General features: G+C 49.2%; 2 protein-coding genes across 2 annotated transcripts; both read right to left on the reverse strand.

Moving 5' to 3' along the window:
* Positions 1-1,776: 1,776 nt before the first annotated feature.
* JR316_0009459 (uncharacterized protein) lies at positions 1,777-2,351 on the reverse strand (the record flags this gene model as incomplete). The annotated part of the gene is made up of 2 exons (XM_047895161.1): positions 1,777-2,022; positions 2,082-2,351. 2 exons carry the CDS (start codon positions 2,349-2,351, stop codon positions 1,777-1,779), a joined length of 516 nt encoding a protein of 171 aa, XP_047746620.1.
* A 4,682-nt stretch (positions 2,352-7,033) lies between these two features.
* On the reverse strand, positions 7,034-10,484 carry JR316_0009460 (G2-specific protein kinase nimA; the record flags this gene model as incomplete). The annotated part of the gene is made up of 8 exons (XM_047895162.1): positions 7,034-9,050; positions 9,127-9,209; positions 9,240-9,348; positions 9,433-9,587; positions 9,710-9,801; positions 9,869-10,194; positions 10,255-10,325; positions 10,383-10,484. 8 exons carry the CDS (start codon positions 10,482-10,484, stop codon positions 7,034-7,036), a joined length of 2,955 nt encoding a protein of 984 aa, XP_047746621.1.
* Between the last annotated feature and the right edge of the window lie 1,833 nt (positions 10,485-12,317).

Below are 12,317 nucleotides of genomic sequence, written 5' to 3' on the forward strand. Positions count from 1 at the left end.
ACTGGAAAGTGCATTGCGCTATGCGAATGTGTCGCGGGGAGTCTAGACAATCTCACCTTATTATGTTTTTGAAGGTGCGTATTGACCTCTTTCGTGGTACACCTTGGTTTGCTTTTGTGGTACCACCGTCCTCATGTTCTTTTGCAGTACGCTTTCGTGGGACAGCTCTTTGTGACGGTACTCAGAGTGTATTTGGCGCTCAACGTCCTCGTATCTTTCACCCTTCCCATTTCCAGGTTGAAACATTCACAACGACAACCCACATATCATTGACAAGATTCCGAAGCCCTATCCACACGCAGCGATACTATTAAAGCCGTCTTTGGTGGCTTCACAGGTACACATGTCCGCATCCTCACACGGTTCAAGCGGCCAATAATGTTCAATCGTGCGAGCATTGGGAGTAAATCTCCCTCGTTGTGTTCTTCTGGGAGGGGGGAGTCTGACGCCTGGAGCTGGCACGCCTGCATGAAATGTAGGGGGAGGATTCTCGGGATCAAGATCAAGACGGGCCCGTCCCTGCACCGGAACCGAGCGAGTACAAGCTCTGGCTATGGCTCTGGAGACTGGACCCCATCCAAGATGGCGTTAACGCTCTACAACCGGGTCGATGTCAGTGTCTGATTAGACGCTGTGAGTTATGTTTCTGCTTTTGAATGCTTTCGATGTCGATTGTAGTGTTACCATCAGGGTCTGGATCGATTTTGGGCGGCATTGGGAACTGGGTGTAGTGTTGTTTAGGTGAGGCTACGGGTCCAACATGTATGGATGTCATTTCATTCTGTCCTGCAACTCGGTATGACTCCCCGGCTCCGTGGTAATCCTCCCGTACATCCTCTCATTTTTCCCTCACTCTCCACCTTTTATCATGCTTTCCCCTGGATGTCAATACTTTTGATACGCGACCTTTTAAATCACTAAACCACTGCGCATAGCATGCGACGTCCACATGCCCCATGTTTTCATCCCATCTGAATCTGCCCCTTTCTTCTCATGGCGTCTCGTTTCTCGCCCAATCGAATTTGACCTGCCAGGCCGCATATACGCTCAGGCCTTCTTGTGCTGTGGACTTCACGGATTTCCGCATGCCGAGACCAATTCATTCCCCTCGCTTCCCGTTTGCCATCCACAAAACTCTCCCAACGCCTACAGTCACTCTATCGTGCCATTTGACACCATGTTTGCCAACACGCGCAACCATCCTTAGACTTCTAACCTACCTTTGCCCGCCCGCTTTGCGACGCTCTCATTATATATAAGTAGGCCTGTTTATAATCTTGGATTTGATTGTCTATTCATAGGACGACCGATTGTGGGATCCTCACTCGGATGGATCGGTCATTTACACCCGAGATTCTCAAAGACACACGTCGATGAATTTCTATCGTCGTTGTTTCCGGGCATCGAGCCGTTCAGGGATCATGGGCAGACCATGTACGTTTCTGTAAACTGCTGGGAAGAATATTGCTCGTTGTTGTAGGTGTAATGTGGTCTCCAATCTGAGATTGTGTCGGCATATTTGCACACATTGACCGAGCTAAAGGGCCGTACGATTTGATTCAGAGGTAAGATACTTGAGCATTTATACCTCCGTGCAATCGGGAGTCCGACTGGTTGATAGATGATTCTTGTAAGGTAAAATTTGCAACATGAAATTCAAGTTCTGGAACGAGATAAATACGAGGGGCCAGGGAGTCGAAATCTGGTAGTACATGGAGTTGTATGTGTACAACATTGGGCGGTGGAAGCGATATGTCAGGCGGTGCTCTGACCAACCTAATTCCCTTCGCGGCGCTGCTCTATTATTTGGTCCGTAACGAGGGGCAGGTTAGCCTCGCCACCCTCGTCACGAGCAGAGGATTCCCCTTTCGGACTGGTAACATCTATACCACTGAGAACATCGCCGTTCTGGTTAGATTTCTCAAAGTTAATGCCGGATATGTGTGCCACAGTGCTGGACTCGACTGTGTCGCTCGTGTCTACGAGTGCAAGGCGTAAAACCATTACTGTTGGCGCAAGTCCCTGACCAAATGCAGTTAAAATTTAGGTAGCACCACTTGAAATATTAGTGCACCACATACGGAGGTAATGTTTAATGTTAATCCAATATATTCAGTCACTTCGCTCCATATGGATTCAAAATCGGAGAAAGCAGGGATAGTACCCGCCAAAGTCTGAAGAAGGAGACATAGCGAATAGACCATAGACGATTCAACAATTGTGGTGATGATGTGCATGTATCTTGTACGTGATCGGCCACTTGTCCTCGACACAGGGTAGATTCGATATGCAATTAGGAATGTCGCAGTGACTGTGGTGAATAAACTCGTAAAGGTGGAGGCCGACCCCATATGGTTGAGTAGAGCTGCCCTTGCAGAGTCCGTAATTTGTGGCGAAGTGCAATAGAGCAAAATGAAAGTGATTGTTGTGGCTGAGCAGCTAGCGTCATTGACACTGGGACGTTTGACAAGTGAATATGACAACCCTTACCACATTCTGCAAAGAATACTAGAAGTGGTATAGAAATGACACGTATAGATTCGCCCCATGCGTGGTAACATCTCCAAATCTGTTATAAGTAAGTACGTAGTGAACCAGACCGGGTTTTAAAGCATTACAAACCAGAAGTCCATCCGACAGAACAGGCAGAAGAACATCAAGCACGGTGAACAATACTGAGATCCAGTACGGAGTATCCAACGGAGCGAAGAAAATTGAAAGTTTGCTGTCTGCGTCGGTTGTAAGGGAATGGACAAGAAAGTACCAATCAAAGATGAGGTTCAGCAAATTTATCCAATAGAGTGCCGATATTGTTGCCAACACCGTGATACTACTGGGTCCCCTGTTTGTCGATGACTTTGACCCTGGTGTAAATTTTAGTGTTATTTGTTGTTCTTCAAATTCAAACTACTTACTGCAGACATGCATGGTGACTCCGTACACCATTGTATATATCCCTAACCCATATCAGTTACCACTTTATGGTTTGTGCTTGGCCCAACTCCTACCCATCAGGCAGCTTTCGAGCAATACGGAATCAAGGTTTCCTCTAATTGTATAGTTTTCAACATTGGTTGGAAGGTCTATATCGGGAATGGACATAATGGTAAAATCCTTTGTATGCGGCGATAATCGTCGAGAATCGCTCAATATTTATACGAATTGAATCGGTTGCTAGGTAAGTCAGGAAGTTTTATTATTATCATGACGTCTCGTTCTCGATGTAAGTTCCGTCTCAGATTGTTGGAATTTCGCATCTCTGATACGCACTCCACCGAACGGTATTCTTTTCAGTGGTTTTTGATCAATTCCATTCCAATTAATCTTTCTCTCACCCTCTCGGATTGGATTATCAAAAAGCCAGCCCAGGTTCCTTCTCAACTCGGATTACAAACTCCCATGAGAACATGCGCACATCATAGAGACTTGTTACATCACAGGACTGCCAAATGGTTCTATATCTTCACTAGCACGCAGTCGTTGACCGAGTCCTCTCTGATTCTAGTAAGGGGACTTTGTGTAATAGGTCTTGGTCTGAGTTTTTCCAGATTAATGCTCAATTACCTATTGGTGCATTGTTCACCCTCAAATTTCAATGACTGGGACATCATCCGGGAACCTCTCTTTATGTACGGGATTCGCAGAATGTTCAAAGTAATACATATGGGACTTGACATTTTCAAAGTAGATTATATATGGGACTCAACATTTTATATCCGGAATAAATGTGCAATCCGGCAACCATGGCTCAAAGGTGGCATTCAATACTCATTAATGTCGTCTCTTTCACTTTGACGACTTTGTAGCAGAAGCATCTGCATGGGAACTTGCCATGTAGAGCAAGACCATGCGGTATGGCTGTCCGTTTGCACATTTAATACCAAAGTATAAACTTCTTTCCCCATACATATAAATCACAATTTTTCTTGAACCCAACTACATACCTTGGTGTCCCGGTTATAGAGAGATAATTTCCGAGCATAGAAGAAATTATCCCGGTCATTGTATTTGCATGCCCTTCAGTTTGAATGGGAGCTGCACACATAAGGGTATGCTATCCATACATAAAAAACTCGGTACCATAGTCTGTGACCCTCTCCGCATGTACCTCAACTTTTGTCCGAAGATATAGAGTTGTCCAGATGAATATTATTTGTGCCGTCTGTGCCGTAGAGGCGTGGGAACTCGATTTTCGTCCCGCTTGCAGTGGCTTGCTACTTGTGAAGAAAGTAGGACAGTCATTACAAGATTATAAAATTAATCATGAGCATAAACACTCGTACATTAAAGTCACATAAGACTGAATATAGACTACTCCAATGCAATTTTCTGTCTGCAACCTCAACTTCGGCCTTTTTAAGCCTTAGCACGGCGACTGGGCTGGTCAAAGCACTCGTCTCAAACTATGAAGGCAAGCTACTTCTGTAATCAGCCTACACAGGAATATATTTACTGATTAATTGGATAAATGTGCATCTTTTTAATGTTCAATCAGCGTGTGTTGATAGGCATACAGGCAATGAACTGTAATTTGTGTCCACATTTGCCGAGATTTGCCGATTCTCACGATGTCTAGGCATGCACGGCATAGACAGAATGCCGAAAAATGACTGTATATCTTCGGGATGAAGAAAGGAAAGAACAATCATACGGGGAACCTTCAGATATAAGTAAGGCAACAAAATATGTATAAAAGGGAGTGTTTTCTCTATGTAAGGGATTGTAATTTGTACATGTGGGCACCAAAACTATATGTATGGCACTCAAAGTTGTATCTGAGGATGCAACCTATGAATATATGGATACTGGATTTATATGTTCGGAAATGATCTCTCTATATCCAGGACATCAGAGTGTGTATATGGAATTGTGTATAATTGAGACTTCTATGTATGGGACAAAAAGTTTATTGATTGGTATTAAATGTGCAAACGGACAGCCATAATGCGGCTGTATTCAGACTCCACATATAGAGCCTGAGACTCGTTGATAAGCATCCCATCACTCTCTGTGTATAGATATTCACGTGTGTGCAGAGATTCTCGCCCATTTATTAATATTATTGGCTCTCACATATCGATATCGCGCGCCTGTGTGATGAGGAATGAAAATCCTCTCAAGACATCTTCGCGTTTACAAGGGACTGTGATGGCCTATTTGATATCCCAATTCAGAAATTAACATCAGAAGAGAGTTATCCTTCTCCGGGCGACACGTTACACTAGATCCCTATTTAAACGAGCATCCGTGGTGATTAAAATGACAAAGAGGTCGAAATCAGGTACGTAATTACGATTGCGACCACTATTTATTTTGAGCTACGCTGGATTAGCGGTCTACTAATAGACATCGCATGAGAATTGTCGGCCGCTGTACGACTCCCACTTTCAAATGTTTCAGCAATCTCCTCAATCAGCCATCAGAAATCAAGTAGGCCTTCCTCGCGACACGCAAGGGAGGAACAATTATACCTCAACGTGGTGCCATTCGTCATCCACGGGTGCGTGGGATGAACCTCTGGCTCCGTGAACTTGTAGAGTTGCTATCAACGCCAAATGTACCTGGGAGAATGAGAGAATGAGTACCTCCCCTCTTCTTTCTGTGAGAGGGTGACACTGATATTGGTTAATGTCAGACTCTGGAGCATCCAACGGTAGTGCGCGGTGAAAGGCACGGTTAATAGCAACCTTTGATCCGGACGTGCTAATGTCCGGAGTCTCAGCGTAGGTCCACGCAGTTTCGAGGTCTTCTTCGAGAGGGCTCCTGGAGCGGGATGTGCTGGAATTGGGTGGTAGTGATGAGGTATGCAGAGATGGAACCCCACAGGCGAAGCGCGTGCCTTTAGCAATGTCAGTCGTGTCTCCCTGGACCACCTAGACAGTGACCACACCCTCCTTCCCAACCTTCTCCGTAAGCTTAGCACTCAACCATGGTCCACGCGTCGCCGTCTGCAGAGATGCTCTCGACCAGCGCAGGTGTGGCTGTTGTTGTGATGGTGTTGGTGTTGGTATGAGATGAGAGGAAAGAGACAACGACAACACGGTGGACCGTGACAGCACCTTGTAATCCGCGACACAGGCCCAAGTCTAACGTGCTGCGATGTCCTGGACACCGTTCGTGTAGGCGGGGATAGTGGCAGTCGGGAATCTCGTTTACCTTTGAGGCGACGTCAGCAGCGTGGCGGCGAGTCCTTCAATCTCGTCGCTATTGGGCACTGTAACTAATAGGCACCTTGTTTTACCCTCGACCTCTCGTGGTAGGCAGGCGAGTCCACCTATCTATCGCATGGCGGCCTATGAACGCGGCAAGTTGGATGGACATGAGCTGCGACATCACATTGTCATGCTAATTCGATGTTACACACCGTAACTTCCCCAGTCCTATACTCCTCCTTGTTGTGTGCGCCGTCAACTTGCTGACTGTGGGGTGTCTTCAGAACGAACGAACGAACACGCTGCCCTCACACCTCGAATCCTCGAATCCTCGAGCTCTCCAGACTCTATCGCATCGCATCGCCGTCACTGGGGTCCGGGGAGTCCGTCTGAATCTGGCGGCGAGTCGGATGCGCATGCTATGCGCCGTGCAGTCCCCTTCAGATTCAGAACACATAGTACAAGTACAATTTCACAAGTAGTACATCTATCTAACGTGAATGTAACACACATATACAATATACAACACATTGCGTTTTCGTTCAGTCGTTCAGTCGTGTGACGTGGGGATGAAGTCGTGGTAAGTCATGATGATGATGATGATGATGGTGATGATGATGATGATAATGAAGATGATAATGAAGATGAAGATGTAAGAAGATTCGTGAAAAAAAAAAAAAAGAGGGAGAAAAACGAGGGTGAGGTAGATATACCAGAAATGAAAATGGCAGACGATCGAAGACGGAGATAGAGGCACAAACAACAAAGAAGAAAGAAGAAAGAGAATATCATGAGGTATCTCAAAAGCCCATATAACACAACATCGAAAAATAAAAGAAAAGAAAAGAAAAAAACCAAAAAGAAAAGAAACGTCGGTCCCTTCACGATCTCAACAACGCTTTCCTCGCCTCCTCACTCGCCTTGCGCGCACTCGCCAACGAAGGCCGCGCACCCTCCCCCATCCCTTGCCCAGGTTCGGGCACAGCAGGCGGGAAACTCACTCCACCCTCCGCGCCCTCCTCGTCCATTAAAGGCGATCCCAGCCCCGCTCCCGCTCCTGCACTTCTCGTCCGCCCGGCGCTATTCGCAGCCGCCACCGCGCGCAACAGTAGCCCGCTGCTACCCCGCCGCTTCGTTTTGCTCGAGCTCTCCGCAGCAGCAGCAGCAGCAGAAGCAGACGTCGTGTGTTGATTGCTCGCGCTTCCACTCCCAGATGCACTCCCACTCCCGCTCCCATTAGAGCCCACAACAGGATACGACTGTGTCCTCCCCATCGTCCGCTTGATAAACGGGCTCGGGAGATTGTCCTCGTCTGCGAGATCATACACGGGTGCGGGCGGAAGGGGCACACGGCCAGCTGCTGCTGCTGCATGCGCCGCCGCGCGCGCAGCGGCCAGGTTCGATCCCGAGCGAGACGGGCGCAGGTGCGGGTGGGGCAGTGGCTTAGGATTCTGTTTCTGTTTCTGTTTCTGTTTTCCATTCGTATTCGTATTCGTATTCGTATTCGTATTCGCGTTGGAGGTGGCCGCGTTCCCGTTCCCATGCGTGGCCGTATGACTCGAGTTCGAGTGCGAGTTCCCCGACGACGAATCCGAACTCGACGACGACGACGACGCAGTCGAAGGCGGGAATCCACTCGTCCTGGCAGGCGCTGACCGTGCGGACGTCCGAATCGACGGCCTGCGTATCCTCGTCGGGGGCGGAGGAGCTGATGACATCCCGTTCATGTCCCTTTTCTCCCTCTCCCTTTCCCTCTCCTTCCGCGCACTCGGGCTGGGTGGAGGACTATCCAGCTCTTCATCGTCATATTGCATTGTGACTCTTTGCTGCTGCTGGCTCTGTTGTGACTGACATGTCGTGGTCTGCTTCAACTGCGGTTGCGGTATTTGACTTTGACTCTGCCCCTGCCCCTGCTGCCCACTGCTGCTGCTGCCACCTCCACTTCCACCTCCCTCATCCCGCGAAAAGATCTTGCCAAAGTCCAAACCCACCTTCGGCGAGCGTGCAAACAAGCTGACAAGTTCTGCAGGCGACGGCGTAGCAAGCGTTTCTCCTGTAGAAGTCAGCACCACGCCCTTCATCGCAGATACTGGCATAAAATCTGCAGAATAGATCGCGAATGGACGGGAAGCCGTGGGCGTCTCGAGCGCCGCGGCGGTGTTTGCGCTTGCAGTTGCGTCATTCGACGAGGACGAAGAGGTGGAGGAGGAGGATGTGCTGGAGTTCGAAGCAGAGTGTTGATGTGATGATGACGTTGTTGTTTTATTGCCGTTGGCACGGGGAGTGGGTTGAGGATCGAGTTTCCGTCGCCGCGGTTGCGAAGGTGTAACCTGCGCCAGAACGTTCATGACCTCCTCCAGCGGGTTCTTATCCTTGCGGCCCTTTCCAACACCCGCCTCAGCGCGTCTCCTAGCCTCCTCCACCTCCCTCCTGACCCCCTCGATCCTCCTCTCTTCCTCCCTCAGCACCCTCTCCCTTTCAACAACCCACCGCACCCGCTCATCCACCTCCCGCCGCACCGCCTCCTCTCTCGCCACACACGCACGGTCAATCTCGCTCTCTCGCGCACGGACAGCATCCATAATTTCCTCCTCCCTCTTCGCAATTGCCGCAGCGACCTCCTCCTCTCGCTTCATCACCAACACCCTTAGCTCCTCCTCCCTCCGCCCGACTGCCTGCTTTGCTGCGTGCTCGAGATCGTGCCGCGTGTACTGGTACGCCCCCTGTGCCTGTGCTGTAGTGGATGTGAGCTGCGACTGCAGCTGCGAGACAGCATGTTGCAGTTGCGCGATTTCGTGGTCTTTGGCGGTGAGGACGGCGGCGAGACGGTGTTCGCGCGCGAGAACGTCGCGTTCTTTCGCGGTCACCGCTGCGCGGTGGGCTTTCACCGTCGCGAGCCTGTGGTGTATGTACGTGATTGTGATTGTGAGTGAGCGTGAGAGAAGAAGGGAAGAGTTGGGGGGTGAACACGCACATCTTTTCGGCCTCTGAGACCTTGTTCACGAGCTCGAGGCGTTCGTGTTGGAGGAGCTGCGCGGCGGAAGGACGCATGGCGGGCTAAATACATTGTATACGTTAATTAAAGACGTGGTGAGAGGATGTCGACATGGCACTTGCGTTAAGATTCAGCATCGACTTGATGACCGACGTAAGCGCCTGCGAGTATCCGCGGGGTAACGGTGGGATCCGCCCGTTGCTATGCACGCGTACAAGGTAAATATACATGTTGGACGGGAGATAGTGAGATGGAATGTGGGGGTGTAGGTAGAGATGATCTCACCGGATGAATATGCTCAGTTCGGAGTGGGTTTTGGCTTCGTGGAAGGGTGGTTTGAGCGCGCAGAGCTCGTATATGAGGCAGCCCAGAGACCAGATGTCGGATTTTGAGTCGTATGCCTTTTCTTGCATGAGTTCGGGGGACATGTAATACGGTGTCTGGAGATCGGTGGGATAGTGGATGTGATGGGGTGATAAGTTGGTGGGTAGAGGAATGGATGGGAATCAGAATGCGCTCAGCGCTGAGTGCAGAGAGAGGAGGTTGGACAATATGGACTCACCCCAACATAAGTGCTAGCAAAACTCGCCTGTGCGAGTGCTTTCGACAATCCAAAGTCTCCCAGCTTCACTGTATTGTTTTCGTCCAAGAAAACTGCAAGTAAAATACGACACATTAGCACGACCAAAGTTTAGCAACATCGGGGCACAACACAACACACCATTGTCGGGTTTCAAATCTCGATGTAGAATTTGGACACGGCGCGAGGCGCCCTCTGCATCAAGCGAGGAACCGGAGCCGCTAGAGGAGCGTGTGTGTCCGTTTGGGTGGTGACAGTGGTGGAGTGCATGGAGGATTTGGAGGAAGTAGTGCCAGATGGTGTCTTCCGGGATCGGCCTATTCTGTTTCGCGGCCTGCTTGATGACGGCGGAGAGGTCGCCGCCGCCGCAGTATTCCATGAGGATGTAGAGTATTCCAGCGTCGCGGTCGACGTAACGGTCGTGGTATCGCACAATGTGGTCGTGATGTAGGTCTTTGAGGATGTTTCTGTGTGGTGTTAGTGTGAGCTGCGGGTGGAAAGGAGATGCGAAAGATCCAAGGACGCACACTTCAGCAACTATTTGCTTCCTATCCCGCTCCGTCATCCTCTCAAAGTTCAGCTCTTTCCGCGCAAACAGCTCAAGGTGAATATATGAGCTGAAGAGTGGCCAATCATGCTAGGGTAAAAGACTCACCACACCGTCCGATTTCCGGCGCACTTTGCGGATGATTCCAAAGGATCCATTCCCAATAACGTCGAGGGGTTCATAATTTGCAAGAAAGGAGGGGGAGGACATGGGTCTAAGGGGATTAATGTAGCGCAGGTCTAACAAATCGTTGACTTTCTTTTTTGCCTTCTTCAACAGGCACGTGATCGCGGCGCGTCGCGACCGACCCTAAATGGCCTCTCCATCACTCCATTGTTCCCTTATCTCCTTTTGCCCCACTTCCACCATCTTCTGGCATCCATACACCCTCCGATTTATGCCCTCGGGAGACCGCCCACATGTCCCGCTCAAGCTGTGGTTAGCCCCTAATACAACAACTGTAATCTAATCTCCAACATGCTCCTCAAACCCGGTAACTAGCCTCGGATCGGACCTATTCATCCAACCGTCATGTAAAATTGCCGTTTTTATCTCCCCAGTCAACCAAAAAATACCATCTATATGCGCACCAGATCCCCCACACCTTCCCCAAAACCGCCGCTCAGTGCGTCACTACACCCACTCATCTTCCCAGAATTCCCAAATACGAAATTGAACCTCTCTCAACGTCCACGCCAAGGTTCCCGCCCGCGGTATGAATCCCATACCGTTGCTATGCCATGCATATGTACATCCTCCAAAAATACCCCATTGTTCTGTCCATTCCCCGCACTCGGGGGAGATATACATCATACATTGTCCCATCTGATGTCTCTCAGCTCGCGGAATTTTTTCAGACGCTCAATCGGACCAACTTGTCTGGCTTTATTTGCTTTGGTTCGTTCGATTTCTGTCATTCACTCCCTGACTCTCGGAACTCGGTGAGATCTTCGCAGGACAGTCACGCATATATTTGCGCCTGCGGTGTGTATAAGACGTCATATACGCACAGTGCAGTCTTTTTTTGCTTGACCCTTCCTACTATCAGAATCCACGCATATATGACACACGCATACACATTCTGATCGTGCCAACATGCCGGTGTTGCAGTCTACCTCACATCAATTTCATTCTCACTGGTGTTCTATCCTTTCCAGCCTAAACGCGCATGCACATACTGTTTTGAATTGGACACCTCAAGTCATCGAAAACTGTTTCCGCATGCTCCGACGTATGCTCGTATGATCAAGCCATCCAAGAACTACGCGCCTGCTATGATCTGCTTAAGCAACGTCCATCACTGACTACAACATTCAATCTCTCCTACGCAAGTGTTACAAAAAGATGGATCCTACTAGAACAAAAAACTGCAATGTGAGTTTGTGAATTCTTAGCATTCTTACTTTAGACGAGTCGTTAGGCATAGTTCTCAAAAAAATGAAAACAGGAACAGAGTCAATGTATACTATCAAACGTGTACTAACAGAGGTATGTGGAATGTACGGCTCATTTAGCTCTCATCATGCGCTGAAAGTGTAACACAATTAGCATTGAAATGATCCATAAAAATAAAGATACACATACGGAAATCAAGCACCGGTATGTACAAACATAACCCAGCGTTCCGGGGACGCCTTGTTCTTTCTCATTACCTTAATAGCAGAATACAGCGCCGCTGCCGAGTCTCTGAAGTTGATCTCTGTCCCATTGCGGAACATATAGTTGTAAAACTCCTTCGCAATGGTCGGCCCATCCTCATCGGCCATCTCCCACAGCGTCGCAACCACACTGCGGAATCCACAGAACTGCATTGCCGCCGATAGATGGATTTAGGGTTTAGGGTTTAGGGTTAGGGGGGGAGCGAGCACCGAGCGAAGCGAGGTGCGAGCGACTAGTTTAAACTGGGAGTTAAAATGGAAAGAAGCCAGAGGGCTGTTGATTGATATCAGCAGCCAGCCCTTTCGTCTTAGGGTTTAGGGTGGGAGCGAGCACCGAGCTTAGGGTTTTAGGGTTTAGGGTTTAGGGGGGGAGCGAGCACCGAGC

Source organism: Psilocybe cubensis, chromosome 8, assembly GCF_017499595.1.
Source record: "Psilocybe cubensis strain MGC-MH-2018 chromosome 8, whole genome shotgun sequence".
In the NCBI taxonomy this organism is placed as follows: Eukaryota; Fungi; Basidiomycota; class Agaricomycetes; order Agaricales; family Agrocybaceae; genus Psilocybe; species Psilocybe cubensis.